The sequence below is a fragment of the Perca flavescens genome, chromosome 23, assembly GCF_004354835.1.
Source record: "Perca flavescens isolate YP-PL-M2 chromosome 23, PFLA_1.0, whole genome shotgun sequence".
In the NCBI taxonomy this organism is placed as follows: Eukaryota; Metazoa; Chordata; class Actinopteri; order Perciformes; family Percidae; genus Perca; species Perca flavescens.
Window position 1 is genome coordinate 13035642 of NC_041353.1, and position 27017 is coordinate 13062658.

The 27017-nt window shown below is 40.0% G+C and overlaps 1 protein-coding gene across 3 annotated transcripts in view; it reads left to right on the forward strand.

The window, feature by feature from the left end:
* The window catches only part of LOC114550210 (ELKS/Rab6-interacting/CAST family member 1), a 121388-nt gene that overhangs the window by 39254 nt on the left and 55117 nt on the right, over positions 1-27017 (forward strand). For all 3 annotated transcript variants that reach the window (XM_028570825.1, XM_028570828.1, XM_028570826.1), the window contains 6 exons: positions 41-181; positions 1916-2056; positions 4486-4679; positions 17959-18094; positions 20108-20239; positions 26106-26266. In XM_028570825.1, coding sequence (XP_028426626.1) covers positions 41-181; positions 1916-2056; positions 4486-4679; positions 17959-18094; positions 20108-20239; positions 26106-26266 — 905 coding nt within the window. The remainder of the gene's footprint in view (positions 1-40; positions 182-1915; positions 2057-4485; positions 4680-17958; positions 18095-20107; positions 20240-26105; positions 26267-27017) is intronic.

The window sequence follows — 27017 nt, forward strand, 5'->3', positions numbered from 1 at the left end:
ATCCCTCATTCCCTTCCTCCTCCGCCTTTTTGATGTCCAGGAGCGAATCATAGAGCGGTTGAAGGAGCAGCGGGAGAGGGAGGAAAGAGAAAAAGGGGACGAGATGGAGTCTAGCAAGAAGGAGCTGAAGGAGTTGAGGGAGAAAGTCTCCCATCTGCAGGCTGACCTGTCTGACCGTGAGGTAGAAGACACACAGACACATTCATGCATATCTGTGCTATAAGTCAGAAAAACACATTCTCTGTGGCCCTGTCAAGGAAACATGATTGATCTATCACAACAGAACAGACCTCAGATCCTCCCAAGGTCCTCCTGTTGAAGGACAACAACGATAAAACAGTCACATTTCCTTGTCAACGATATGCTTCACAACCAATGAAAACAGTGACTGGAGCTGAATTCTTCTTGCTTCGACCTTTGTGATTCATGCAAAACACCACAGCTGAGGCACAGAGGGGGAGGCAGAGAATGACATAGCATTTTTAAGCACAGTCTTCGCTTTAGTCATCCTACAGCAGTCAGACAGCACAGCAGGAAAGTTACAGTTTGCCACTTCAAGAACACCAAAATTTGGCAAAGCAATGCATTTTAACACACACATATCCCTCAGGAGGCATAAGCAGGTGCAAGCGTACTCGTTCTTTTTTTATAATGATAGTGTCTATACCAGTTGCAGAACTAAATCATTGACTAAAACATGGCCAGATGTCGAACCAGATCCTAACAATAAACCAAATGTAAGTAGGTTCATTTTATTTTCTTAAATTATTTTTATTCTAAAAACAATAGTTTGACATTTTGGAAGATACGCTTATGGTAATTTGCTTTCTTGCCGAGAGTTAAATGAGAAGATCGATACCACTGTGGTGTTTGTTCGCAAAATATGAATATCGAGCCAGCAGGAGCTCCCCATAAAACCACAGACCGAGCAAGGCTAGCTGTTTCCCCCTGCTTTCAGTCGTTATGCCAAGATACGCTAAGCTAACGGCTTGCTGGCTCCAGATTTATTTTACTTTACTGTACTTTAAGGTATAGTCAAAACTATTCCTTTTAAATTGGAAATACACCCTAATATCACATGCACAAATGTTGAAGTGAAAAGTTTTTTGTTTTTTATGTCTTTTTTGACTTGGACTCTTCAGCTAATTTTAGTGATTGTGGGGTCATAAAACCTGTTACAGTCCCATTATATAATTTGAGATATACATGGGAATGCTCACGTAGAAGACAAGCATTCCTTTCTACACTGCCAAACACAGATGTGGCGTTCATCTGACAACAGCAATATATATATGGACCTAAATATAATCAGAGTATGCAGTAAGGTTTCTTTGACCAAAGCCCAGTCAAACATGATGATCCGTATTCTGGAGTTGGTATTGTCAGTCAAGGGTAAAATTACACGTCTGAGTGTCTCCCCTTTCTGGTCCCGTCGGTTTCTGTTTCACTGGCCCTACCAAAATAAGGAAAAGACCAGAAAAGAAAAGGGAGAGAGAGTTCACGGATGGAGGGATTGAGCTGGAAGAGTGAGAAAAGAGACAGGTCATGGGAAAAGCTTTCGAAAAACAAGGGCAGCAGAGTCAATCTCACAATTGGAGGAAGGCCCTAAAGGATCATTTAAGTTCCATACAACTTGGATTTTATTTTATGTATAATATTAGCCATCATTCCTATCAGTAAAAATATCATTCTTTTCACAGAATAAATTGTTGAGATCTGGGAACTCAGTGACAGTTCTGTTATTTCCTACATTTCAGTTTTACCTCCTAATGAAGTTAAGAGGAATTACTTTGGTTAAAGGAATGCCAAAATGACCAAAATATGACCGAATTTGCAATAAAGTGGAATTATCCTTTACTTATCGTTTACTTCCTTCCTTATCACTTTTTCTCTTCATTATTTTTTTTCCTTTCAGACTTCATTGTTGGATCTGAAGGAGAAGGCTTCCTCTCTGGCTTCCTCCACTTTGAAGAAGGACAACAGGCTGAAGACTCTGGAGATCAGCCTGGAGCAGAAGAGAGAGGAGTGTGTCAAACTTGAGAACCAACTCAAGAAGGTTAGCTGTCCGCAAGCACAGTGCAAACCATATTGCTCGGGAAGATGCTAATAAGAATTACCTTTATGTGTCTTCTAGTGTACATTATTTTTTCTGATAGTATGTGAAATAAGGAATTATTAATACAAATGAGATAGTGTACGGTAGGTTGCATAAATTGGCACCCGTCTTAGACTACATTTGGACCAAAACAGGTGGAGTTCAAAGATTCTACATGTAACAATTATGAAGCTTTGTGTTAATGATAGATTGCCAACAGTTAACCAATTAAAAACATCAACTATATGAATGTCAGAGGTGAAAACATATATACAGTTCAGACAGAAACAGACAGGATTTTAAACTAAAGAACCCCTTGTGTGTGTGTGTGTGTGTGCGTGCGTGCGCGCGCACGTGTGCGTGTGCGTGTGCGTGTATGTGTGTTTGCATATCACATATTCTCTCCCACACAGCAGCCCATAAAATGTGTGTGTGATGTCTTGCTGACAGCCTTAAAGTCATTTTCACAGAGTGGAGAAGACAGCACCACCACCACCACACCCTCCAGTGTGTATGTCGGTTTGTGTGTGTGTGTGTGTGTGTGTGTGTGTGTGTGTGTGTGTGTGTGTGTGTGTGTGTGTGTGTGTGTGTGTGCGTGTGTGTGCGTGTCTGACAGAGAGAGAGAATGTGTATGAATGTGTCAGTGGATCTCTGGTGTTTCTCTCATCAGTGTGTATTTCTTTGTCTCTTTCTCTTACCATGGATGAAAAAAAAGACTGAAAACTTGTCTGTGTGTGTGAATTGATTGACTATTTGCAAGTGACACTGTGTGTGATGTTTCTTTTTTCCTTTCTTATTTGTCTTTCTCTCTCTCTCTCTCTCTCTCTCTCTCTCTCTCTCTCTCTGTCTCTCTCTCGCTCTCTTTCTTCCCTCCTCCCAGATCTTCTTATATCGTCAGACACCCAAACATTTCCTCTCCACATAAAGACCTGTAAAAACTGTTGTCTGCTTCCAAAACTAATAGGGTTTATGTATTGTGTGACCAAGGCGTGCACACACACACACACACACACACACACACACACACACACACACACACACACACACACACACACACACACACACACACACACACACACACACAAAGTCAATCTTTCCCAAGAGCAACATTTGCTTCTGGGAAACACACACAGATGTTCTAACCTCTAAGCTGGTTATAACTTGTTTCTTTTCTCCTTTGTTTTATTTCATTTCTTTTTCTCGTTCTCTGCATTTTCTGTGTAGCTGAGCAGAGCAGCAGGAGGAGAAAGCCATTGCAACTCAGATTAATTTGCTTTTTACTTTACTCAACTTTTCATGCTCATGCTAATCTCTACGTAAATCAGCATTACGTGCCTTAGCGTGTTGCATGTGTGGAAACCAACACAAACCCAAGAAACCATCTGTGAGCCAGACTAAAATGCTTAGACTTAATAACATATTGTAAGTGAATAACACACACATTTATTCCATAGTAACATTTTTAAGATTACATATTTGTATTTGTATTTGTTCTAATACTTTACTTTATGATCATATACCTGCAAAACTAATGGTATTCCCATTAACCGCAGCTGTACTTTGTGATTAGTGCTAACCAAGTGTTAGCATATTAACACGCTGATAACACAGTGAACATGGTATACCTAAACATCAGCATGTTAACATCGTCACTGTGAGCATGTTAGCATGCTGACGGTAGCATTTAGCTCAAAGCTCCACTGTGCCGATGTACAGCCTCACAGAGCTGCTAGCGTGGCTGAAGACTCGTCTTCTTTTTACAGAAAAATATGCCCAGCTGTTTTTTTAAATCAGCAAATCAGTTTAAACTAATTTTTACCATTATTTTATGCCCACATACACAACGTTTTTTTTCCTGCTTTAAGGAGACACCACAGTTTATAAAATTCTATGTCCTCTTGCAAAGAATTCTTTTGAAAAATGTGGAGAAAATCCTAATGATCTGCTAAGTATTCATCCCTTCATTTAAAAAATAGAATCCTGCATGTTTCATAGGTACTCTTTGTTTGTGTTAGCCAGGCTTGGTATTGCTCCACAAATTACTTTTGATTTTATAACAACTGATGAGGCCTCATTATGTTAAAGCATCTCTATTTCAAACATGATACACAATCTACTGAATCTCTAAAGTATAGGTCTGGTACATAAAATTGTGTCTGGTCCCTTTAAGACACGTCTGGGAAAGTCATTGTATTAACAAAAGACCAATTATAGACCAATTATACTCGTAAACAGTTTACAGTGGCACGTGTCATCCAACCCACCCTCAACACACATGTTGTTATTAGCATATCCTTTTTAGTTTGACCTTATTGCTTCCATCAAATGGTGGTCACCTAATTTTGAAAGCTAAAACTTGGTTTATTTATAATAATTAATTCCTGTTCCAGGCTCGGAGCGCAACAGCAGATTCCCAGGCCAGCACTGAACTATCTGAACGCATCTCCTGCCTGGAGCAGGAAGTGACCCGGCACAAAGAGGATGCCGAGAAGGCCCAGTCCGAGGTGGAACGACTTCTGGAGATCCTGAGGGAGATGGAGAATGAAAAGAACGACAAGGAGAAAAAGATCCACGAATTGGAGAGGTAAGAGAGCGGGATAAAGAGATGCATTTATGCAGAGCAATGACAAAAAACTCTTTAAAAAAACATTACTGCTTCCTTTTTCCTCTATTACCCCAAATCAGTAGGAAAAACAAAGACCGTCTATACTTGTTAAATTGATCCATTACATTTAGATGGGACTCCCCCTTGTTCATTTTCCATTCAGTTTCAAGCTACTGTTGGAGTCTGTGGTACTATGGTAATCTTTCCTGCATTACTAATCCATTAGTCTTCCCTTTTTTTCACCCCTTCCTCTCCCATCTTTCTTCCCCTTTTCTCCTTCCACTTCGGCTTTACTTCTGGCATCACTCATCTTTTTTTATTTTCGTCACTGTACCTTATACACATGTGTATGCATAAATATGTATACATTCATGTAATTCTGCATCTGCGTGAGTGTGTTTATGTTTGTGTGTGTGTGTGTGTGTGTGTGTGTGTGTGTGTGTGTGTGTGTGTGTGTGTGTGTGTGTCTGTGTGTGTGTGTGCTCGCGCGCCCATCCATCACACCCCAGAGATCCCTCTGCCTCTCATCTCTGGCGTTCTCAGCAGTCGCGAAAACAGGCCCCTCCCCCTGTTGCCTCTCAGCATCCAATGGGGGGGCTGGTGTGGGACTACCTGGGCACGTGAGTGGCTGGTGGGCCTGTCAGTCAATTAGACAGATGCACGACAAAACTCACTTTGCTTGTCGGGGGACGGGATATGAGAGCACTATGAAAGCGACCCGTCCCATGTGGAAAAGTTATGTGGAATTAAATGTTTCAGAAATTAACTTGTGCCTCAATTTTCCCCACCACATGACCACAAGTTGAGATCCTAAACGAAATACATGTAGCAGATTCTAACGCATAGATAGGTCAGAGGATCCTCTGTTTAGATTAAAATGTAGTCTAACGGCATCTAACACATACAATATATTATATATATTATATATATATTATAAGATTGAACAATCATTTCAGTAATTCTTCTAGCAAAAATACCCCAAAAGTGTGAGAATTTCTTTTGACGTATATAATATTAAACTGATTATCTTAAAAGTTATTTGAATATGTCACATTATGCTCTGGGCAATTATAATGGATATTTGTCTCTGTTTTCAGATTTATAGACAACACGATTAATTAAAAACTAGAAACTTATCAGCAGATTAATTGATAATGGCCACCAATTGCAGCACAATAAAATTAAATAAAAAAGACAATCAATTGTGAAAAGATTTCTCATGTTTTGCAAGCCTTTTCCACATGGGACAGAGCTGAGTATGTTCACTAATAATAAATATTAAAGAGTTGCCGCATTGGTTCGACTGTTTGCAAAATAAAACAAATCACTCTTAAGGTCAGTTATCCACACAAGTTGTACTCCCACACATCTGTGCATCAGCAGCAGTTTTTCTCCTGTTAAACTGCTGTTCAACAAGCCAAACTGCTCCCAAAAGTTTGTAAAATGAGGGCACAGTTTGGCATCTGAGTCTCTGCTGTACAGCCTGTAACTCTTTGAGCCGCTGTTCCTGTCAATGATGCAACTCTTTTATTTAGTGGCTCTGTTTTCACGCTTTACTTTTGTTTTACTTTCAGCCAAGGATGGCTGACTTGCAGAGTTTAACCCACTTTTTTTCTTTCATTAGGAGTCTGGACAGTTCAGTTTTTTTGTATTTCCTTTATGCTAATATGAATGGTTTGTCTGTTTCTAACTCCTTTTCTACTTTTCTGTATAATTGTGGCTTAACCTGTCTCTCACTCTTAATGGGTGCTTATGTACACTATATATACCTCATAAACCATATTCTATCTTTTCTTTCTTTCTGTATCTGAATATTTGTCTGCCTGCCTGCATGCCTGCATGCCAGCTTGCCAGCCTCAGTGCTTACCTGTCTCTCTGTATATCTTTCATTCTGTTGTTCTGTCTGTGTGCCTGTTTATGAGTATTTCTGTATGAAGAGGGCTACATAAATAAGGAAAATAAGCCTCTTCTTCAACAAAAAATAGGTGTCTATCTCATCACCAACGGTTAAATAAAACCAATTTGAAGTGTATTTATTTTAGTTTGAGTAGTGAGAGTAAAGTTTGTCTTCGAGGGTCAGAGCTGTCCGTGGGTATGAAAACTGGTCCGCCTGTCTGTTTACATGCCTCTCCATGCCTTTGATTTCTGAACTATCATGATTTCTGTCTGCGTCTGCTCTCTTTCTCTCTCTTTAATCTTTTCTGCCGTTCCTTCTTTGGACATGATCTCTACCCACACCCACTCTCTCTTTTTCTCTTAGTCTGTGGTTTGACTAATGGTTGTTAATGATTTTAGGAAGATTCAATGTTTCCTCACGGTGTCTTGTCTGGTCACTAGAAATACTACACTATTAATAATTCAACACCTGCTGACTTCAAACTGGTGGGTGGGTGTGCGTGTGCGTGCATGCGTGCATGCGTGTTATTTAGCCACAGATGCAGATTTACAGTGGTACTAGCTTAGTGGATAACATTGTAGTGTAACCTAATTACCATTTAAAATTGCAGCTGGGTGAACATGTGGGATTTTTTAAAAGATCTTACATCATATGTATTTGAAAGATGTTTCATTCTCCCCGTGGATTACAATTAAATAAAAGCTTCTCTGCATCTGATATTTCATATTTGAACTTTGAAGGCTGCTATTAGGAATCCGGAGAGGTATTAAATCTAAGCTTAGTGCCTTAGGTTTAGGAAGTATCTTGTAATAGTAACATTAAGATTAAGTCGATTTTTATGGGGAAATTTAACTTTCCTTTTGCACACTGGCACACACGCATATACAGTCATTACTGTGAAGTACGCGGTTTGTAGAGGTTATATTAAAGGTTGTAAGGAAGTATGATACTTCTTACATCTTCTCATTTAGTGGTTTCATTAAGCTGTTAGATGTATGTATCTAAGTTAAGACTGTGGTTATGTGTTGACATGGTGAAGTAAAGTCATGAAGAGGACAGAAGCTCTGCCCCCCTTAGTTACTGTTGCTATGCTTTTCAAGCTTTCTATTGTCAACAACAATAACAGTCGCAGATCTAACACTCAAAAGGTATTAGTCATTTTTGTAATAATAGGTCCTTGAGTTCAGAAAAAGATCATCAAAAGCATCTCATCTGTAGCTAGCTATCTAATTAAGCTAATGTTAGCTCCATAAATTGCTTGAAAATACTGTATCGAGCTGACTTTTGAATATGGCTTTTTTAAATTTAATTTAGAATCTTAAAAAGGGTAAAAGGGGGTCTTAAATATGCATTTAGTCGAAGAAAATCATTAGACTGTTTATATATGCTACTGAAAGTACTAAGCTAGTTAGCCAGACATGCTAATGATCGCAGCTTACTTTGGAAAAGACAAACAACAAATTGTATTTTGTCATATCATCAAGAATATCATTATCGCATATATATTCTAAAATATTGTGATATGATTTGAGGGACATATCGCCCAGCCCTATTTCTTACACTTTGGCTCTTGTGATTTTGGTTTTGAAAAGGCTTAACCCCCCGCAAGGACTGACCCTGTAACAGAAAGTGTACAAATACTGACTTTATCCCAGGGATACCAAACCATGCTGTGGATGATAAGACAGGTATGACAGAGGAGGATACATTCGCCTGTGGCTAACTCTTAGCTTGGCACCAAGGCTAACCCCGGGCTACGAGTGAGCAGGGGAAACATTACAAATGAAATGATCAAATGTGGGTTAAACAAGTGTAAAAATCAGCCCTCTCTCTGCCCCTCCCCTCTAGTTTAAATCCAGCTGTAATGGTACCAGGTTATTTCAGTAACTAAGATGGTAATTGGAGCAGACTGAGTGACTTCACACTGAGGGGAAATGGAGCTGAAAATCTGGCTTGATGGCCAAAATAAAGGATTTGGACAGAAGAGTGGAAAAGGAGAAAAAAGAGAGGGAAAGAAAGAGGGAAAGGAAGGTGGTGGTGGAGAGAGAAAAACAAGGAGACAGAAATGAAATAACGGGTGGAGACAGCGAGGGAAAGAAAAGAAGAAGAGACGTGTTGGGGAGAGAGAAACAGAAAATGAAACTGACAGAAAAGACTGGAAGGAGAAGAAAAGGAGAGAAAAATGAAGGCGGTTTAGAGAGATGTAGAGTATAAACCTGAGTAATGGGAAATTAGAGAAGTTTATTGTGTGTTATATTGTTCTGTAATGGACAATTTGTCTCTGGCACGCTGTCATTAGCGTGCGTTCCCAGGCATAAGCTCACCCTGGAGTTTAAGCATTGCCAGTTCAACCAAACACATGAGGAGTGATTGTGTGGAATTCTTTCGAGGTCAACCAATTTAGGAAGGGAATTTTCTTCAAATTTCATATCTTAATGATTACACAATGTGGAGACCACAAATCCACGAGCTGAGCGCTTTTCAAGTGGCCCCTGCGGGAAGCGAAAGAAGTCGTCTGTAATATCAAAACCTTTGAAGAAGAAATCATTCATAGGGAGCATGCTCTCCTGCTTTGATTGGCTAATTGCTCACTTTCTACGGTTTGTGATTGCAGTTTTGTCTGTGTGTGTGTGCCCTTAAATGTTTGTAGACGTCATGTGAGGTGAGGAGGCCTCTCATAACCCTCAAAGATGAAATGCCTGCATTTAACCTGTCCATGTGACTGTCTGCTTGGTCATGCCTGTCTCCCTGTTTATGTGCACGCTGTAGCTCTATGATTAATTATGTCTCTCTAGCTGTTTCTCTGTCAGCTCCTCTGTCTCTCATCTCTTTCCTCTTTGAAAAGTGATCAAGCTGGCTAACCTAGCACTCAACTCCTGTCTTCCCTCTCACTTTTCCCTCTCCTTCTCTGTCTCTCTTTCCCTTTTTTATCTTTATAATGCAACGCTGTCTCCTGCTCTACCCAGTTTTGCCTCAAGGTTAGTACCGCATGCCTATTTTTCTTCCTCCATCACTGTCTCTCTTGCTCTCATCGCGCTCTCCTTCGTTGTCACACTTCTTGTCCTTGCATCGAGACACTCTCTCATCTCCTTCACTCTGTCATAAACTCTGTTTTTAATCATTCCCATCATGTCTGTCTGTCTTTGAAGGAGACACCTTGACTTTCACTCCGCTCTCTTTCTCTGCCACATCACTGCCTCTTTGAAGAGGAAACATTATTGTTTCTTTTCTGCCTCCATTATAGTCTTGTCACGACACTAGCACTAAGTTCAAACTTCAGGCTACCACAGCAAACAAGAAAAATGTTCAAGCGATGTATCGCCATCATTAAGTTGGACAGCTGTGAACTTTTGCTCAGTTCTCCTTACTTCTGTTCGGGTTCTGTCTTTGTGGCTTTTACAGAGAAATCACTCCACGTTTTGTTCCTGCCATACTTTTGCTAAACAGTTCAGACACTATTTTAAATGTTCAACCAATGTTTCACAGTCTTTTATGGTCTGATCAGGTTGCCAGGCAATCAGCGGAGACTCCTGTAAGTCGCTGCTCCTAGCCAAGAAATAGTTCGGCAAATAACCGCCAGTAAACCGCAACTTGTCTTTTTTACACTTCAGTTTTTGAACGGCTTAAACAAACAAGATATAATGTATTGATTAGTGAGCTTTATTGGTGCTGCTAGGTGGATCTTTTTACCTTTGGACAGAGCCAGGCTAGCTGTTTACCCCTCTTTCCGGTCTTTATGCTAAGCTAGGCTAACTGGCTGCTGGCTGTAGTTTCATATTTAACAGAGAGGTATCATCTTATTCTTGTCAAGAAAGTAAATACGTCAAACTATTTCCTTAAAGATACAGTTCACCCCCAAATCAAAAATACATATTTTTCATCTTAGAATGTTTTTGGTGTAAGTTGACCAGTGTTGGAGACATCAGCCGTAGAGATGTCTGCCTGCTCTCCAATCTACCTGTAGTGGAACTAGATGGCACTTGGCCTGTGGTGCTCAAAGCGCTGAAAAAATACATTTGAAAAACTCAACAGCAATGTCTCTTTTCAGAAATCATGACCTGGTTCAAGAATGGCACCGTTAATCATCGTCCATATTCCTGTATTAAAAACGTCCTTCTTCTTCTTCTTTTTGGAATATTCCTATCTGCACTCAGAAGGTGACTCTGTAATGAGATTTCAACATGCAAAACCAAAAAGTCTGAATTTGGTCTTTTTTAACAGACATATCAAAGTCATATTAAAATTTCTCTGACCTACACATTGTGATCGACCACATAATAACCACTTGTCCCTTCTGTTTCCTGCATAAATCTGGTGGTCTGAGTGTTTTGTGCTCTCTGCTTTAAATGTCTCCCCAGTTCCAGTTCCTTCTTGGCTCTTTCTTTCTTTTTCATCTTCCAGAGCCACTGTTCCCCTTGCCATCTTGTCAGCTTTTTCATTGCTGTTGTTCTGGTGTTTTGTGATTCAACTCTTAGAGGGGGAAATAAACAAAAGAAAAAGTTAGCATTGCATTGCTGTCTGGTAGATGACAGAAGACTTTATTCTTCTGTCCTTTTTTGTGTTTTTTTTCTCGTCTTGTCTTTTTTCTGGTTGTTTTGATCTTGAGCTAAGGAACTCCTCATCCACTGCCAAATGTCTGACATCAAGGTTTCTGTATCTTAAAAAGGAATTGCAGTGTGTGTGTGTGTGTGTGTGTGTGTGTGTGTGTGTGTGTGTGTGTGTGTGTGTGTGTGTCTGTCTGTGTGTGAGTGTGTGATCCCCTTGAGGTCCCGTATGACTCTGAGCATTGAGGTGGTGCAGGGGTTTGTCAGCTAATGGGTGACAACAAGCAGGCACACACACACGCTATCACAGACCCATGCACGTTGTTTTTGTCTTCCATACACAAACACACGTGAAGAAAGACTTTGCCAGCTAATAGGGGAAAACACGACAGTGGGGATGACTGCTGACTAATTAACTCACATGCATGCACGCACGCAATCACACACACACACACACACACACACACACACACACACAGACTTTTTTCCAGTACTGAAGGAAAATGAAAATCAGTATTCAGAAAATAGACACATTGACTACAGTACAGTTTATAATGTAAATGATTACTTTCTTATATTTTGCTTTGCTTTGTAGTATTATTATATTAACCTATGTGTTTTGTTGCTATTAATGTAACAGTTTTTTGAGCTGTTAAAGATCCTGAGGCCTCCAGAACTCCAAACAGAACACGAGGGCTAAAGGAATGCTACAGTATTTCACTGCATGCATTAACAGCATACTGTATTGCAGCATAATAAGAGTAGTCTTCTTGTTCTGTTCGCTCATCTACAATATAATCTAGAGTTCAGATCTAAAGATAAATATAAGGCTAAAGAACGGAGTGTCAGTGTTTAATTCTGGGACTTTGTTGATCTCCGTGTAGACAAAGACAAAGCCAAGATCAACTCCAGCTCTCTGTCACATGCTTACACTATTACTATTATTTAAACACTGTGTGTGGTTAGTTCTAAAATCTGGGGTAAATATGATACATTTTTATAAGGACAGATGCTATTAAAGAGGACATTTCATTCTGTCTGTTGTTGTATTTTAGTGGTTTTTACAGCTAGTTTCCAGTAATCCACACAGTGGAAGTTTGCACAAATTTACATGGGTCTTACCCTCTTATTTACCTCACAAATTTCTCTCTCTCTCTCTCTCTCTCTCTCTCTCTACCTCAGGGATTTTCAACAGTCATTCTGCAAACAACAACATAAGTATTTATTTCTTTATTCCTCCAAAATGTCCTCCTTGTACTATATAGTTTTCTTCTGCACCGACAGTGGGCAAGACTATTATGTTTTTGATCTTTTTTTTCTTTTTCTTTTTTCTTTTATAGTTTTTATGGGCTTAGTAAAGCAAACCAATATTTCCTGTATTTTCAAGAGAAGTACTGCATTCCAAATGGATAAAAGGAAATCCTTGATGTTAATGTTGGGTGAACTATGTGCAGTAAACATACACGAGGCCCCCGAGCATTTCTGATCAAATATTTATACAGGACTCCAAATGTAATATTAATATTACCTTAATGTGGGTCCCTGAATATCTGCAGCATGCTAGTAAGAGAGGTTAAAAGTTTTTATTTTGGAGACACTAAAGTTTACTGAAGTTTATAAGATTGGGTGTGTGTGTGTGTGTGTTTTTCATTTTTACTGCCAGCACTTTTACAGCTTTAAGTTTTAATGAAGGCTATTCTATGTGTGTGTGTGTGTGTGTGTGTGTGTTTGTGTACAGTCAGTACATGAGGGTATTTTTGAGGTTTTGAAAAAAAATGTAGGCAGTTCAAAGTGCTGTCAACAAATACGTTGGTGTGTGTGTGTGCCACCATGTGTACATGTGTGTATTTCTGTGCAAATGCTGGAAAGTGGATGCATGTTGTTATGTTACGTACAGTTGCACGCACATCCGTGTGTGTGCTTCAAATATTTGTGTGTGGTCCGACCAAGAGACTAATACAAAGCAGGTTGTGTTTGGAGCAGTTGACAGCTCCGACTATGTGTGTGCGTGTGCTGCCCGCTATCAGCACAGTTTTAGTAAGTCTGTGCTCTTGCAGGGTGTGTCAGTGAGTGTATAATTGTGTATGTGTGTACTTTATGTACTGTGTGTGTGTGTGTGTGTGTGTGTGTGTGTGTGTGTGTGTGTGTGTGTGTAGACGTGGTTTCGCTGCACATTTGTATATCGTGTTTACAGCGTTGTGGGTAAAGTGAACTCTCCTGTGATTCCTCCTCGTCTAGCGGTTTGCAGCAGTTGTTGAAAGTGATTTCAGAGGGAGAGTGAAGGAAGTATTTTACATATTAAAACCGCCTCAAATGGCACTTTGCCTCCACTGAGCCGAGCCATCGAGTTCACCAAGCAACTTCTGCTTCTCAAAGCAACAAGAGTAATGAAAGTGTTTTAGTGTTTAATTAAATGTGTAGATTCACAACTGCAACTTTTTTTTTTTTAAACTATGGTTTGTTGACCAGGATAGAGCGTAAAAATGGAATGGAAAGAAAGGCCGGTGCTGACTCATGATTTATGCTATACAGTAGAATTTGAACCATTGTCACAACATCATAGTTACATAATAATATAAAACTAATATTAAATATGATATGCTATCCTACCCCATAGAGAACATCCCAAAGTGTTTAAAGATATCAAGGTATGATAAGCTAGATCAGGATGGGAAACTATGCATATGGCCTGTAGAATATATGCATTTGATGTAATTATCTAGCTGTACTGTAAACATCATTATTGGTTTGAATACTTTCAATATAAGTGCCATGTGCTTCGGTAAGGCACTAGATACTGTTGATATGTGATGCTAATGTGGACTTTTTTTTTTTTTTTTTCTAAATTTAATGCAGCTTACAAAAAAAATTGATTGAAGGTTCAAGAGTTTAACTGACATCACATATACTATGAGTAATACTATATAATGAGTAATAATGTCATAGTGCACAATAAGGAGGTTTTGAATCAATGCTTACATACGTTTTTACCTTTTAGTCTTGTGCTTATCATATAATATAAAGTATATATTAGCATAGTATATAATAAACCCAGTTACAAGGACTAAAAGTCTTTAAAAGTACACAGGTATATTTGTGATTTCCTGTGGGCAGTTGTTATGTCAGCTGTCTGCTATTACGTTAAACTTACATCTTACTTACATTATCACAAAAAGACACTTTACTTCAGTATCACAGATGATTAACGTCATGATAAATTAGATTTATATACAGATGATAAACAATAATTGAGGAGATGAAAAACAAAAAACTAAAAGTTAGTGAATTTTGCAGTAGCCTGTGATCCACGATATATTTGTAGAGGAGAGGAGTCAGAGGGAAAGTAAAGCACAGGAGATGGACATGACAAAAGAGGGAGTGTAAGGAATCAGGGAGAGGAAAGGACAGAAGAAATGGTCCATGGTCTGATGAAAATATTTCAGCCAAAGGAAAGCGTAATGTTGCATTTGGAGAGGGAGTGAGTGTGGAGAAGACTGATAGGAAAGGGGAGCGGTGAGGCACTGTACATTTGTCCTTGTTCATTGGTCTGATGCAATTCAACGATTACTTTTCAATGCAAATGGTTATAATGCTAAATGCAAAAAAAGGGCAAATAAGTGGGGGGTACGATCAGTGTTGGTTTTAGTTAACAAGAAATTCCAATGAGAAGAGAGAGGAGGAGGAGGAGGAGGACAAACTCGCCGGGGTCTGATGCAAGTGCGTGATAGTTGTCCATGCAAATGATTTTTGTGCTGAAAAGTGATACAGGCAAACAAGTGGGGTTGGAGCAAAACAAGTGTTTAGCATTAGCAAAAGAGAGAGAGAGAGAGAGAGAGAGAGAGAGAGAGAGAGTGTGTGTGTGTGTAAGTGGGTGGGTGAGTGTTGAATCAATCGGAAACATTGCAAACTAAAAGTCTATTTCACATGCACATACACTCACATACGTGCAGTAAATGTAGCATGAAGGGGGGAAACCTCAGAGAGCTAACCAGATGGTTGGAGCTTCCTGGAAAACCTCCAATAGGAACATTCCTGCCTGTTTATGACCTGTTACGCACTTACACAGGGCGTAGAGCACAAAATTGATCCCAAATATTCAAATTTATCCCACATTCAGGGTGCAAACTGAAATCAAGACGGAACAAAGGAAACAAAAAACCCTCCATAATGAGTCTGACTCCACGCTTACTTCATCTGCTTTCCTGTTTAACATTTGAACCCAATTTGGATGTGATAATGATGCAATAGGGTACACATGTAGGCCTTTAAAATGCATGAAAAAAACAATACAAGTAGAAGCCACACATGTACACACGCATGCTGATTATTATTCTGTGAGCTTTGAATGCCCAGGTGATCCAGAGCAGTTTTGGCCCCTTCCCCACATTTCAATTTTTCTTCCAGCTTCCCAAATTTCTCTAGACGGTTTGGAATTGGGCCCCCTGGACCTTTTAGCAAACACATAGAGGATTTTATGTTACCATCCTCTGCCAATATAATTTCTCAACTTTTCTGGCAGTGATACTAATGTAAAAGCCATTTGATGGCTAACTCGCATTACTTTAGGTTAGTTTAGTAGATAGTTTATGGCTCACATAGACAGGAAAGATGAAAGAGAGGGGGAGTGTCATAAAATATCTCGACACTAGAATATGTATATCACTAGATGTAAACAAAACTTTATACTCTTGTGAATTTAGACTGAAGATTGCACTCAAAGGAGTAAAGCAGTAAAAATAAAATAAGTAAAACAGCACACTGAGATTGTAGAATTGCAAATGCTCAGAGCTTTGTGGTGCACAGGCAAAGGTCGAAGGTCATGTTACAACTGGAACCTGTTTACACCATAGGGAACAAAATATGCAGAGTATGGCTCATAAAAAATGATTTCCCATGAGTGCACACGCTCTGCTGCTGGTGTTTGCTGTGGATTCTCATCACTGGAGCTCTGCTCTTTTACTGGCAGCTGCAGCAATGGAAGTGAAGAAAATTGATTTATCTAGGAGCCTGTAAAAACTTATGCTAACGGGATCGCACACACATGCATAAACATTTGCACAGAGCAGGCATTTAAAGAATGCAAACATACAAAAGACTCAGACTTATACAGAGCGAAAAGAATGACTTTTATTTAGTTTGGTCAGTTTCTAATGTGTTCGTCAGCAGTTTTGTTTTGTCTTACAAGTGTCTTTTGTTGGATATGTGCCAGTATGTGTGCATGCTTACATATAAATCCTTTGTGTTTGACTTATCTTTCATCTGTGTTCTATGATTCAGTCGATGTTGTTAAACCTTACTGGCATTAGCTTGGGTTAGTCCACATCTGTGCGTGTGTGTACGAGAGGAATGAAAGGTCCTGATCAAGTCAAGCTGCTGTGATAGCTGATAGGTCTGTGACAGATCCACAATGGCTTTCAAACAGCTTAAACAGGGATTAAACCCTTTCTCCATCTCCCAACCCTGCTACTCCCATGAGGAATCTCTCCTTCATTCCCCAGATGATGATTTAGACTCTGCTTCCCGACACCAACTAATCCTGCAAAAAGACCTTCATGCTTCCCACTGTGGAGAAATCTGAAATGTCATCTAGTCATTGATTCATAGCTTTTTATTGAATTCCTGTACAATTCTATACATTAGATTGGCCCTAGGGGATTTCATTACGGCATTGTATTGCACCGAAAAGTTAATCAGAGTGCCTTGCAGTATCTTCTTAATGGCAGTAACAGACATCGTGTGTTGAATATGTTGGGTGGGAAGCGGTTTGACTTTATATATTGAATATCAGCTGCACTTGTGTGACCTGCCAGCATTGTGAATACAGTCAGTTTGGTTCTTGCTGTTTTGTGTTTGTAAGCGTACCTGTGGGGTTGATGTGGCAGATTTTTGCAGTCAGAGATGGTAGTTAATACTGTTAAAGCTGGTATATTGGCATATTCAGGACTTTCCTAATTTAGGGTTTGAATTTAGATCGTGTTAGACACAATCTTGAGATATGGTATGTAAGACACCGGTCAAGGCAAGTAATACTGCCTTCTTCAAGTTAGATTACTGAGAAACGTTTTGAAGGTTTGCCTTATTTCAGGGGAACAGGGGAAAAGAGAGGAGGAATGACTTAATGTTGAGCTTGTAAGTTCAGCATCTTAGAGAGGCCACATGGACGCACTATTTTATTGAGGCATTGTGCATTTTTTTGTGACATATTCTAAGTGACCAAAAGCATACAGGCCCATTTTTTCCTTGAACCTCTTACTTTTAGATTACTGTTTTTTTTTTTTTAAAGTTGAGACAGTTGGACATTTTTTAGACGTAGTCTTAGGGGCGTAGAATTAATGTTGTAATATATTTTTTCAACCTACTTTCTAGTATTAAATGTTTGTGGTCCAAATGCTAGTGATGCAAAGAACTCATTGGAACTTTGTGTGCAATTATCTTCTATCTTCTAAGTAGACCACCGCCATAGACAGCGCCTAATTTTTGGTGTGCGTTTAGCATAGAACTCCAAACACTTTTTCAGTCAGTGTTGGCAATAAGCAGTGAAAACCAAATCACTTTTAATGAAAACTAAGGCAACTAATTGCAAAAACAATTGCCAGTGTAGATGTATTGTACAGAAATCTAATTTGTCACAAAAATCCACCCCTTAAATAATAAGAGAAGTCAAAACGTACGGTATGTTGGTGATGCATTGACTTTGACGTTGTATTCTGTGTGTGTGTGTGTGTGTGTGTGTGTGTGTGTGTGTGTGTGTGTGTGTGTGTGTGTGTGTGTGTGTGTGTGTGTGTGTGTGTGTGTGTGTGTGTGTGTGTGTGTGCAGGCAGATGAAGGACCAGTCGAAGAAGGTGGCCAACCTGAAACACAAGGAGCAACTGGAGAAGAGCAGGAACGCCCAGCTGATGGAGGATGCCAAGAAGAGAGAGGACAATCTGAATGAAAGCTCCCAGCAGATACAGGTATGGAGGGAGGAAGAGGAGGGAGAAGGTAGAGGAGGAAGCTGGGAGTTAAAGAAGTGTGATGGCCAGGAAAACGTGAGACAGAAAAAGTTTCTCTCCTTCTCTCCGTCCTAACTTGAATATTTTCTGCTGTGACAACAATGCTTCATGATAACGTGACAGTTGTGACAGGAAGTGGCCTGAGGCAATGTCAAACACACTCATTCTCACACACACACACACACACACACACACACACACACACACACACACACACATGCAGCTCTCGCTCAGGGAGTGTGTGAGAGGGGGTAACTGAAGAGGATGATGGACAGGGAGAGCAGATGGATGATGGAGAGGAAAAGAGGAAACAAAAAATTGTTGGAGAAGGGGAGAAAGGAGGTGAGGAGGAGAGGTGATAAGCGGGGAAATAAGGGACACACAAACTATGTAGTGGATGCTGTGGGTTTTAAAATGCTACCTTTAATTTCTCCTTTTCCCCCTCCTGATTTCCCTTGAACTTCCCCCGACTTCTTCTGTCTTTCTTCGTCCATCCTCCTCTTCCAGTAATCGTTAAGCTCAGTTGCTTTTCTTATTAGAGACAGATGAAAACACTCTTTTGTGTGTGTGTGTGTGTGTGTGTGTGTGTGTGTACGGGCGTGGGCGTGTGTGTGTGCTTGTGCTATGATTGAGCTTTGGTTTAAGGGGTTTATAAGTTGTCATTTATGTGTACGCATGTGGTCAGGAGATGAGCTGATAGCTATGTGAGTCAGTCAGACTTATGAGACCACAGCGGTTACAACCATAACTAGTGTGTGTGTGTGTCAATTGTAAGAAATTCTGCATAATGCATACTATAACCAGCACTGAGGACTGTAAATGGAATGTGAGTATAATTCTGACCGTAAATTTAATTCAACACAATAAGAGGATTTAATCCAATTAAAGTCCATCTCAGTGTGCATAGTTAGACACCAAGTAATGTTGGATCTGGAGCAGGACTCAAATTCACAGCACATGTGTTGGAGATGTTCTGGAAGGTTTGTTCATCGCCACTGTAATGTCTCATCCTCTCTCTCCCGCTCCATCTCCATCATTATTATTATTCATTTAACTCTAATTTAACCAAGAAGCCTGGCAAAAAAAAAAAATCTTTTTGTGGAATTGGTGGGAAGCTCATGTTGTCATTTTACTTAGAAACAGCTTCATGTGTGATTGGGAATTCCTGACAGTCAGTCCTCAGAGACAGATGGAAATCAGATTGTTGAAGTCTTTTGCAGCTTTTTCTAGTTTTCCACTGGAAAAAAAAAAGTGTCCAAGGTTTTAACCTTAGGGACATTTCAAGCAGGAGTGTGACAGGGAAAGCTGCTGTTATGGGAAACTGATGTAATTTGGTAATATGCAATCTGTCAAATATGAAGGATGTAAGATCAAGGAAGGTTTTGTACTGAATGTGAGTAAGCCAATTGATTTTCTGGTTAGTGTAGGCTTAAATTAAAAGCCTCCCTAAAATAATATTATCAGACCCCATAAAACCCGGATGAGAAAACTGACAGAAATAAGAGATATTGTATATTACAAGTATCTAGGGCTACAATTAACGCATATGTTTGGTCTATGAAATGTCAGAAAATAGTAAATACTGGTCATCAAATTTTCCCAGACCTAAAAAGATTGTTTTATCTAACCAACAGCCCAAAGATAATCAACTTGCAATGATATAAAGCAAACAAATTCTGACATTTGAGAAGCTGGAACCATCCAATCACATGTTTGGCATTTTTAGCCATGCTAGCAGCTCTAAGGATGGTTGTCCATCACTTTGGTCCAGACTGAAATATCTCAACAACTATTGGAGGATTGCCATAAAACTTTGTACAGACAATCCCAGATGATGAATCCTACTGACTTTGGTGATCCACTGACTTTCCTTATAGCGGCACCATGAGGTTGGCATTTGTGATTTTGCGTCACTTTTGGATGGATAACACAACAGTTTATCCTCTCTTTACATTTCATACTTTCTCTCTGTAGGACACCCTCCGTCTGAAGGAGGAGCGTATTGAGGAGCTGGAGGAAGCGCTGAGGGAAAGTGTTCAGATCACAGCGGAGAGGGAGGTGGTGCTCGCCCAGGAGGAGCAGGCACGCACACACTCCGAGAAACAGGTACCATCTTTCTCAGTAGCAAATACACATAAGTGTGTTACTGCATGTTTAAGGATAAACCAGTAAATGTGTGACCCAAAACTTTCCTTAAACTCAACCCCTATCACTTACTTTTTTGGTTCACATAATACAAAAAATGTCCTCACTTCTGAGGATTTCCTTCATTTTTCTGTCTTTCTGGGACATTTGGACACACACACACACACACACACACACACAGACAAACATCTTTACGGCAACATAAAAACTCTTTCTGACATAGCTAAACATTGCTATGCCAGTAGGGGCTAATGGTAGCGGCAACACACATGCCCTGTGCCAACTGAGCTCATTCAGGTGTGGCTCTGTGTGTGTTTGCCCAGTCACTCCTCATTTGGGGGAGATGTAAATACATCCCTATTTTAAGAACAGCATGTATTTTGTCTACTTCAGCCAGAAAACACAAACAGCTTTTTCTTTAATGGCGCACGAGCCCGACCACTCCAATTTGTAATCTGTTTTATCTACAGTAAGACAGTGGGAAAGCTCAGAGCGGTGTTAAGGGAGGCTCAGAAGGGAAAGGTTTAGTGGATTCAACCTCAGACCAGTGGGAGTGTGTTTGTGTCGCTCCCTTGGGTACCAGTGACTTAACGAGGCCATAGAGATGGGTAACGCTCCTCAGAGCCTAGATGGGTTTTGACAAGTGGGAAAAAACAGCGTGGGCTGTAAGGATGAAAACTGCCCTGAGAAAACATGGCCCGCTGTAGCTGTTGGCAAAACGGTCAGACTCCATTGTTATTACTGCCTCTAAATGTTGGCCGTCCTCTCTGGCCTTTACTTACCAGGCTACTTCTGGACAGACACATAAAGACTGGCATGCAAACACATGTTTTATTGCTGACACCCTCCTCCATGGTTAATGTTAGTGGATGCCACAGCAGAATAAGTTCAAAATAGACAGGTGTCATAGAAAAAATGATGCGCAGATGGAGGCAAATAGTTAATTATGCTTTCTTGGCAAAGATTCTACAAGGCTCACAAAACAAATGTATTTTCTACAGCTCCGTGTGCGGACCTTTATCGTTCAAACTCACCGAACTTTATTTCAAATTCTAGTCAAAATCCTGAAGTTTCAAAGGGGCTACAGGAAAACATGTTTAAAATGATGTACACGACAGCTTGGGTTTTTCTCTTGAGTTAATGATGCAACCAAAAAAAAATAGCATTTTGGAGGTGGATATTCAACTGTGGGAACTTGATGCAAAAAAAAACGTTTCACATGCGTTCCTTTGCACAAATGTAGCCCTAATTCACCAAATTAAACAACAAAATACGTAATTTGTACAGTTTATGATTGTGGAAAAGTACATCAGTTTGATGATGTGACAATAGTATGGTTAGTTTGGTTAGGTATAGGCACAAAACAGCTTGGTAAGGTTTAGAGAAAGATCATGGTTTGGGTTAAAATTACTACTTGGTAGTTTCATCATGGTTATAATGAAAACCACATGGTAGAGGTAAGAGAACGACTAGGGAAGAAATAGGAAGTAGGAAAAATTAAGTCAGACTTTTGTAGCTAGAGCGGCTAGAGAGCTTTGTTACTTGAATGTAAACATGTTGTTTTGCAGCAGTTACTGAAATTACTGATTCTGTCATTTTTCTTGGGAGGATAGATGGTCTCATATTGCCAGTTTTCTCTGCAAAGACCTTTCTAGTGGGCCCAGCAACCATTTCAAGATCTCAGGAACCTAACCTCGAATTTAGATGGGAGGAGCAAGGATCTAAATTTAGTTCCTTGGCCATAGTTTCTGGTCCCGAAAAATTCCCCGCTCAGGGGTTAGTACATTCTGATGGAACTCTCGGGGCAGGCTTTGCAGAGCTGATCGTCACTGATCGGTTAACCGCAAACCTTGTGGCTGCTACAACTTGTCTGCAGCTAAGTTCATATAGTAAACAAGCAATAGTTGCCAGTTGTATCGTTGCAGAGTACTCAAAAAAAGCAAGATGGGCATGGGTTAGATGGAGTGTAGATAGAGAGAACAAAGCTTGCTATTTGCTATTGGTTTTTATCATTGTTATGTAGCCTTCTTCTTAAGCAGAAATAGATAACCATAAAACCCTCAGAAGATTGGATTGGAGACAAGCACCCTGGAGTTTACAGTCTCCTTTTCCACCTCTGAAGGTCTCCTTTGCATCATTTCACTACTACAGGTCAGGTCCACAGTAACTACAAAGAACAGCATGTGTTTAGTTCCTGAGATTAGATCCTATGGTTCTATAGTTCCTGGAGCAATTTGGTCAAACAAGCTGATCTAGTAGTAACCTATGGCTTAATTACAAATCCACAAAGCAAAGACACAGTTGCAGAGATCATGCATGCCCCAGGTTTTCACAATAGCAAAGATTGGAACAAGTAAAGAAAAAAACATGTTTATCCTCCTGAAGTTGACTGTTGCTTAATCTGTATACAGTAATTGTACAAAGCTCTCACATTTAATTTGCCAGCAATATATTGAAATACTTGAAAATGCTACAAGTGGCAGCTTTAATTAGACAAAACTGAGGCCATTTAGGCCAGGGCAGGGTGCTGGAGAGCGTCCCCGTGTTAAAATGCTTCAGTGAAGGAGGAAGGACAGCGTGCGGTGAACGAGTGGAGATGGCAGCCAAGCACTCAGTGGAGTCCTCACCCAACATCAACAACCCTAACTCAGCCTTTGCAGCGCAGACTCACACGCACGTGTGCATGTGGTACTTACAGAGAGGATAGGAATACACAGGACGACGTTCCACATACCGTACACACACAAACATGGCGGAAAGAAGGGCTAACTGCTATTTGAACAGCGCACCGGCGCAGCACAACACAGCATTCAGCAGGAGCCAGATGGACGCGACTTTGGTTTTCTAACTGGAAATGTGGCTCTATATACACAAGTAAATTGTAAATAAATATTTTTGTGTTCCCGTTTTACAACTGCGTCACTGCAATTAGCCTTTCACATAATGATTTATAAAATGATGACAGAGGGGGAGACAATTTCCTCCCTTAATGAGGACGGCCTGTTCAAAGGCACACACATTGCTTATTATAGTGTTGGCACACACACACACACACATGCAAATGCAGCCAAACCAGGCACATTTACACACACACACACACACACACCCTGACTACATATTGTGTGCGTGTGCGCGTGCGTGTGTGTGGGACTGTCCCATGGATAGGGCTTGTCTGGCAAACTTGGTTGACCAAAACCACAGAAAAATATACTAAACCTTTTCTGCTAGACATGAGTCACAGTATGTGTGATTTCTGAAGAAAGGTGTGTGTGTGTGTGTGTGTGTGTGTGTTTGTTTGTGTGTCTGTGTGTGTGTCTGTCTGTCTGTCTGTCTGTCTGTGTGACAGAGAAATGAGTCAACAGTATGACATATTACATCTGACCAAACAGGCGTTCTCTTCTCCAGCTATTTTAATTCTTGAACTCAGTGCACCTTCTTCTTTCTTTCTTTCTTCCTCTTAAAATGAAGTTGAAATCACTCTTATGCACACACACAAACATTTAGAAGTGTGAAGGGGTTGCAGTCCTCCTCCCCTCCAGCTCCTTCTCTCCAGCCGGGCCTCATCACTCCTCACCCCTCCCTGCATCCCTCCATCCTTCAATCTCTACATCTCTGATGTCGGCCAAAGGCCTTTCTCTCCTCCTTTCCCCTGTCTTCATTTATCTGTCCTTCTCCCCTTCTCTCCTTCTCTTTCTGTCTTGTCTGCATTGCATATTTAACGCTGCCTGTGTTTCTGACCGCTCAGTATTTTGCTCTCTGTCTGCACTTTCTTTTATCTAGTTATCTCTTTGATGTGCTTAGCATTTGTTTCATTTGCTTCTTCTATCTCATCTTTTGCTGTGCAGTTTATCTTTTCACTTGAGCACTTTTAAAACTTTTGTCTTTCTCTTCTTTTCTCTGCTTTTCGTCCCCGCATGTTTGCTGTTTCAATCCTATCTCCCCCTCTCTTTACTCCTCCTAATATTTGAATGCCCTATTTGCCTCCTCTTTATATTGTCTTCTGTTACACCTCTCTCCTACTTTCATGCTCTTTCTCCCTTCTTCCCTGAGCCTATTCTTTGTATCCATCTTTTCCTCCCTATGTCCACCTTTGCTTTTTTCCCTTTTCTGTACTCATTCTCTTTCCTTGCCTCTCTTATATTTCTGTCTCATACTCTCTCTTGCCACCATTTTGTATCCCTTTTTTTCTCCCCTCTCACTGTCTCCATCCCTCTGTTTTCTGTATGCAGCTCTCTAACATTCCAATGCATGAGTTCACCACAGCCGGCTTTAGGTGGTCAAAGGTAACAAAACAATCATCGCAAACCTCACTCACCAGCCTTTTACTGTACGTTTCATCATTCATGTCTTCACCATTCATCTTTGTTTTATTTTTTTTCATTTCACTCCGTCACATTTTTTCACATTTTTATTTTCGTAAACAACAACAAGGCAAATCTTTATTTACTGCCTCTGGTACGTTTTAAGTGTGCCGGTAAACTGGTAGCTAAACTGGTAAAGCTTTCTTGAAAGGTGCACAAAAGGTTTCTTCATCTGGATCAGACTCATTGATTTGTTCATTCATTCATTCATGCTAACATTATGGCAAACCTTCTGTACCTAGTAATGACTTTGGAAAAATATGATGTATTATTTGTCTCTATTCCTTTATTATTCACATTTTCTATCTCAGCCCTATGTTTTAAGGAGTGAAAATCCAATTGGAAATGTAAAAGAATATTTGTTGAAATAGCAACAGGGAAAGACTCTGTAAACTCCACCAATGTCTACAATCTTCAAATGCATATAGTGGTTGAGTAGAGGCAGAAGATAGCTTGGAATTTCTCAGATTAACAACCTGAAGATTATGGGGAAGTTGTTGTATTGGTTGCCCAATATTACATAAGTCTGGAAGAGAGTAATGACGGCAAGACATAAGAGAAAGATCTTCCTTCTTGGAGCTTCTTTACTCTAATCACAAGACTCTTATTTGTCTTGGTCCCCATTTCTCTCTGAACAGGAGCTACTTTCAGATTCCGCTCATCTTCATGGGTTTTACTTTTTTTTTATTTCTGCTGATGCCATCTATTTTTTCTGAGGAAATACATTTATCTTCGTTACTCTTTCTCTCTTAGCTCCTCTTTGTCTGACACTCTTGCTCTCCTATCTTTTTACTTAAACACTTTAGACAAACAGGGAATAAATAACTTTAAAAGTAGATCCAAAGAGAAGGTGTGTGTGTGTGTGTGTGTGTGTGTGTGTGTGTGTGTGTGTGTGTGTAGTGGCAGGCCAAGTCATTGTCGGGCTGTGAGAATCACAGTGACCTCGACACTTTGACCTCAGAGACATTAAACTGACAAACTGATATACAGCCAGAGAGAGACATAGATCAAATAGATATCAGAGAAGAGAAAGATTAACAACGGCGAGGAACGAAAACATGGAGAAGAAAAATGACACGTTTGATGTTCTGCAATTGAGCATCTCTTGTAAAAACAAATTATTAAATCATTTCAAAAGCACAGTAGTTGTTATATGTCTATACACGCATAGACGGAGAAAGAGAGAGAGCAAGACACACACACACACACACACACACACACACACACACACACACACACACACACACACAAACAAACATTAATGCCAATATCTGTTTTAAGCAATTGCCAATTAAAAAGTTGAAGGAAAATATGAATTTAAAATATCAGATTGAGACAGAAGTTGGATAAAGTAGAAGTCATCCTTAAAATGTCTTACAATGTGTGTGTGTGTGTGTGTGTGTGTGTGTGTGTGTGTGTGTGTGTGTGTGTGTGTGTGTGTGTGTGTGTGTGTGTGTGTGTGTCAGGTGGAGGACCTGCTGGTTGCCATGGAAAGGGTGAAACAGGAACTTGACGTGATGAAAGCTAAGCTGTCATCAACTCAACTTTCTCTGGCCGAGAAGGAAGGTCACCTGACCTCCCTGCGGGCCGAGCGGCGGAAACACCTGGAGGAGGTCCTGGAGATGAAGTAAGACACACACATTTTATTACTTGTTATTATTACTTATGTTAACATGTAAAACAGCTGAACATGAACATTGACGGTTGCAATCTTTGTTGGACACTTGTGTCATTTGTCATGTTTGCAAAGACACAAACACGCCACTGACAAACGACAAACACACTGTAAACAATGTCTTTCTATCTTTCTCGTGTGCCAAAAAAATCATTTTATCTCTTCATCTTCTGTTCTTTTATGTGGATTTACAAACACTCATATGCAGTGATATGAAAACAAGACTATGTCTAAGGCTCAGTTAGCGGCTCTGTAAGGTTGTATTTGCAGTGTTGTTTTGAATTGTCAACATCAGCACGCTAATATGCTTACAATGGAAGTGTAAATATGATGACATTTGGCAGGTTACCAACTTAGTTTAGCTTTTTAGCATGGCAGCATTTGGTAATTAGTACAAAACGCAAAGTACAGTTGAGGCTGATGCCATTAGTTTAGCAGGTACTTGGTCATAAACCAAATAATTGGACAAAGATTTTGACCTGATGATAATGCTACAGGAGAAGTCAGAGGAGAAGTTCCTGAGGGGAACGTGAATGTGTATGCAATATTTCTATGGTCTGTAAGTAAGTAAGTTTAATGGCATTCCATCCAATAGTTGTTAAGATATTTCAGTCTGGACCAACAGACTGATATTGCTATCCATAGAGCCAGGCAAATGTCATGGCAAAAAATAAAATTAAACATTTTAGCCACTTTTACAATG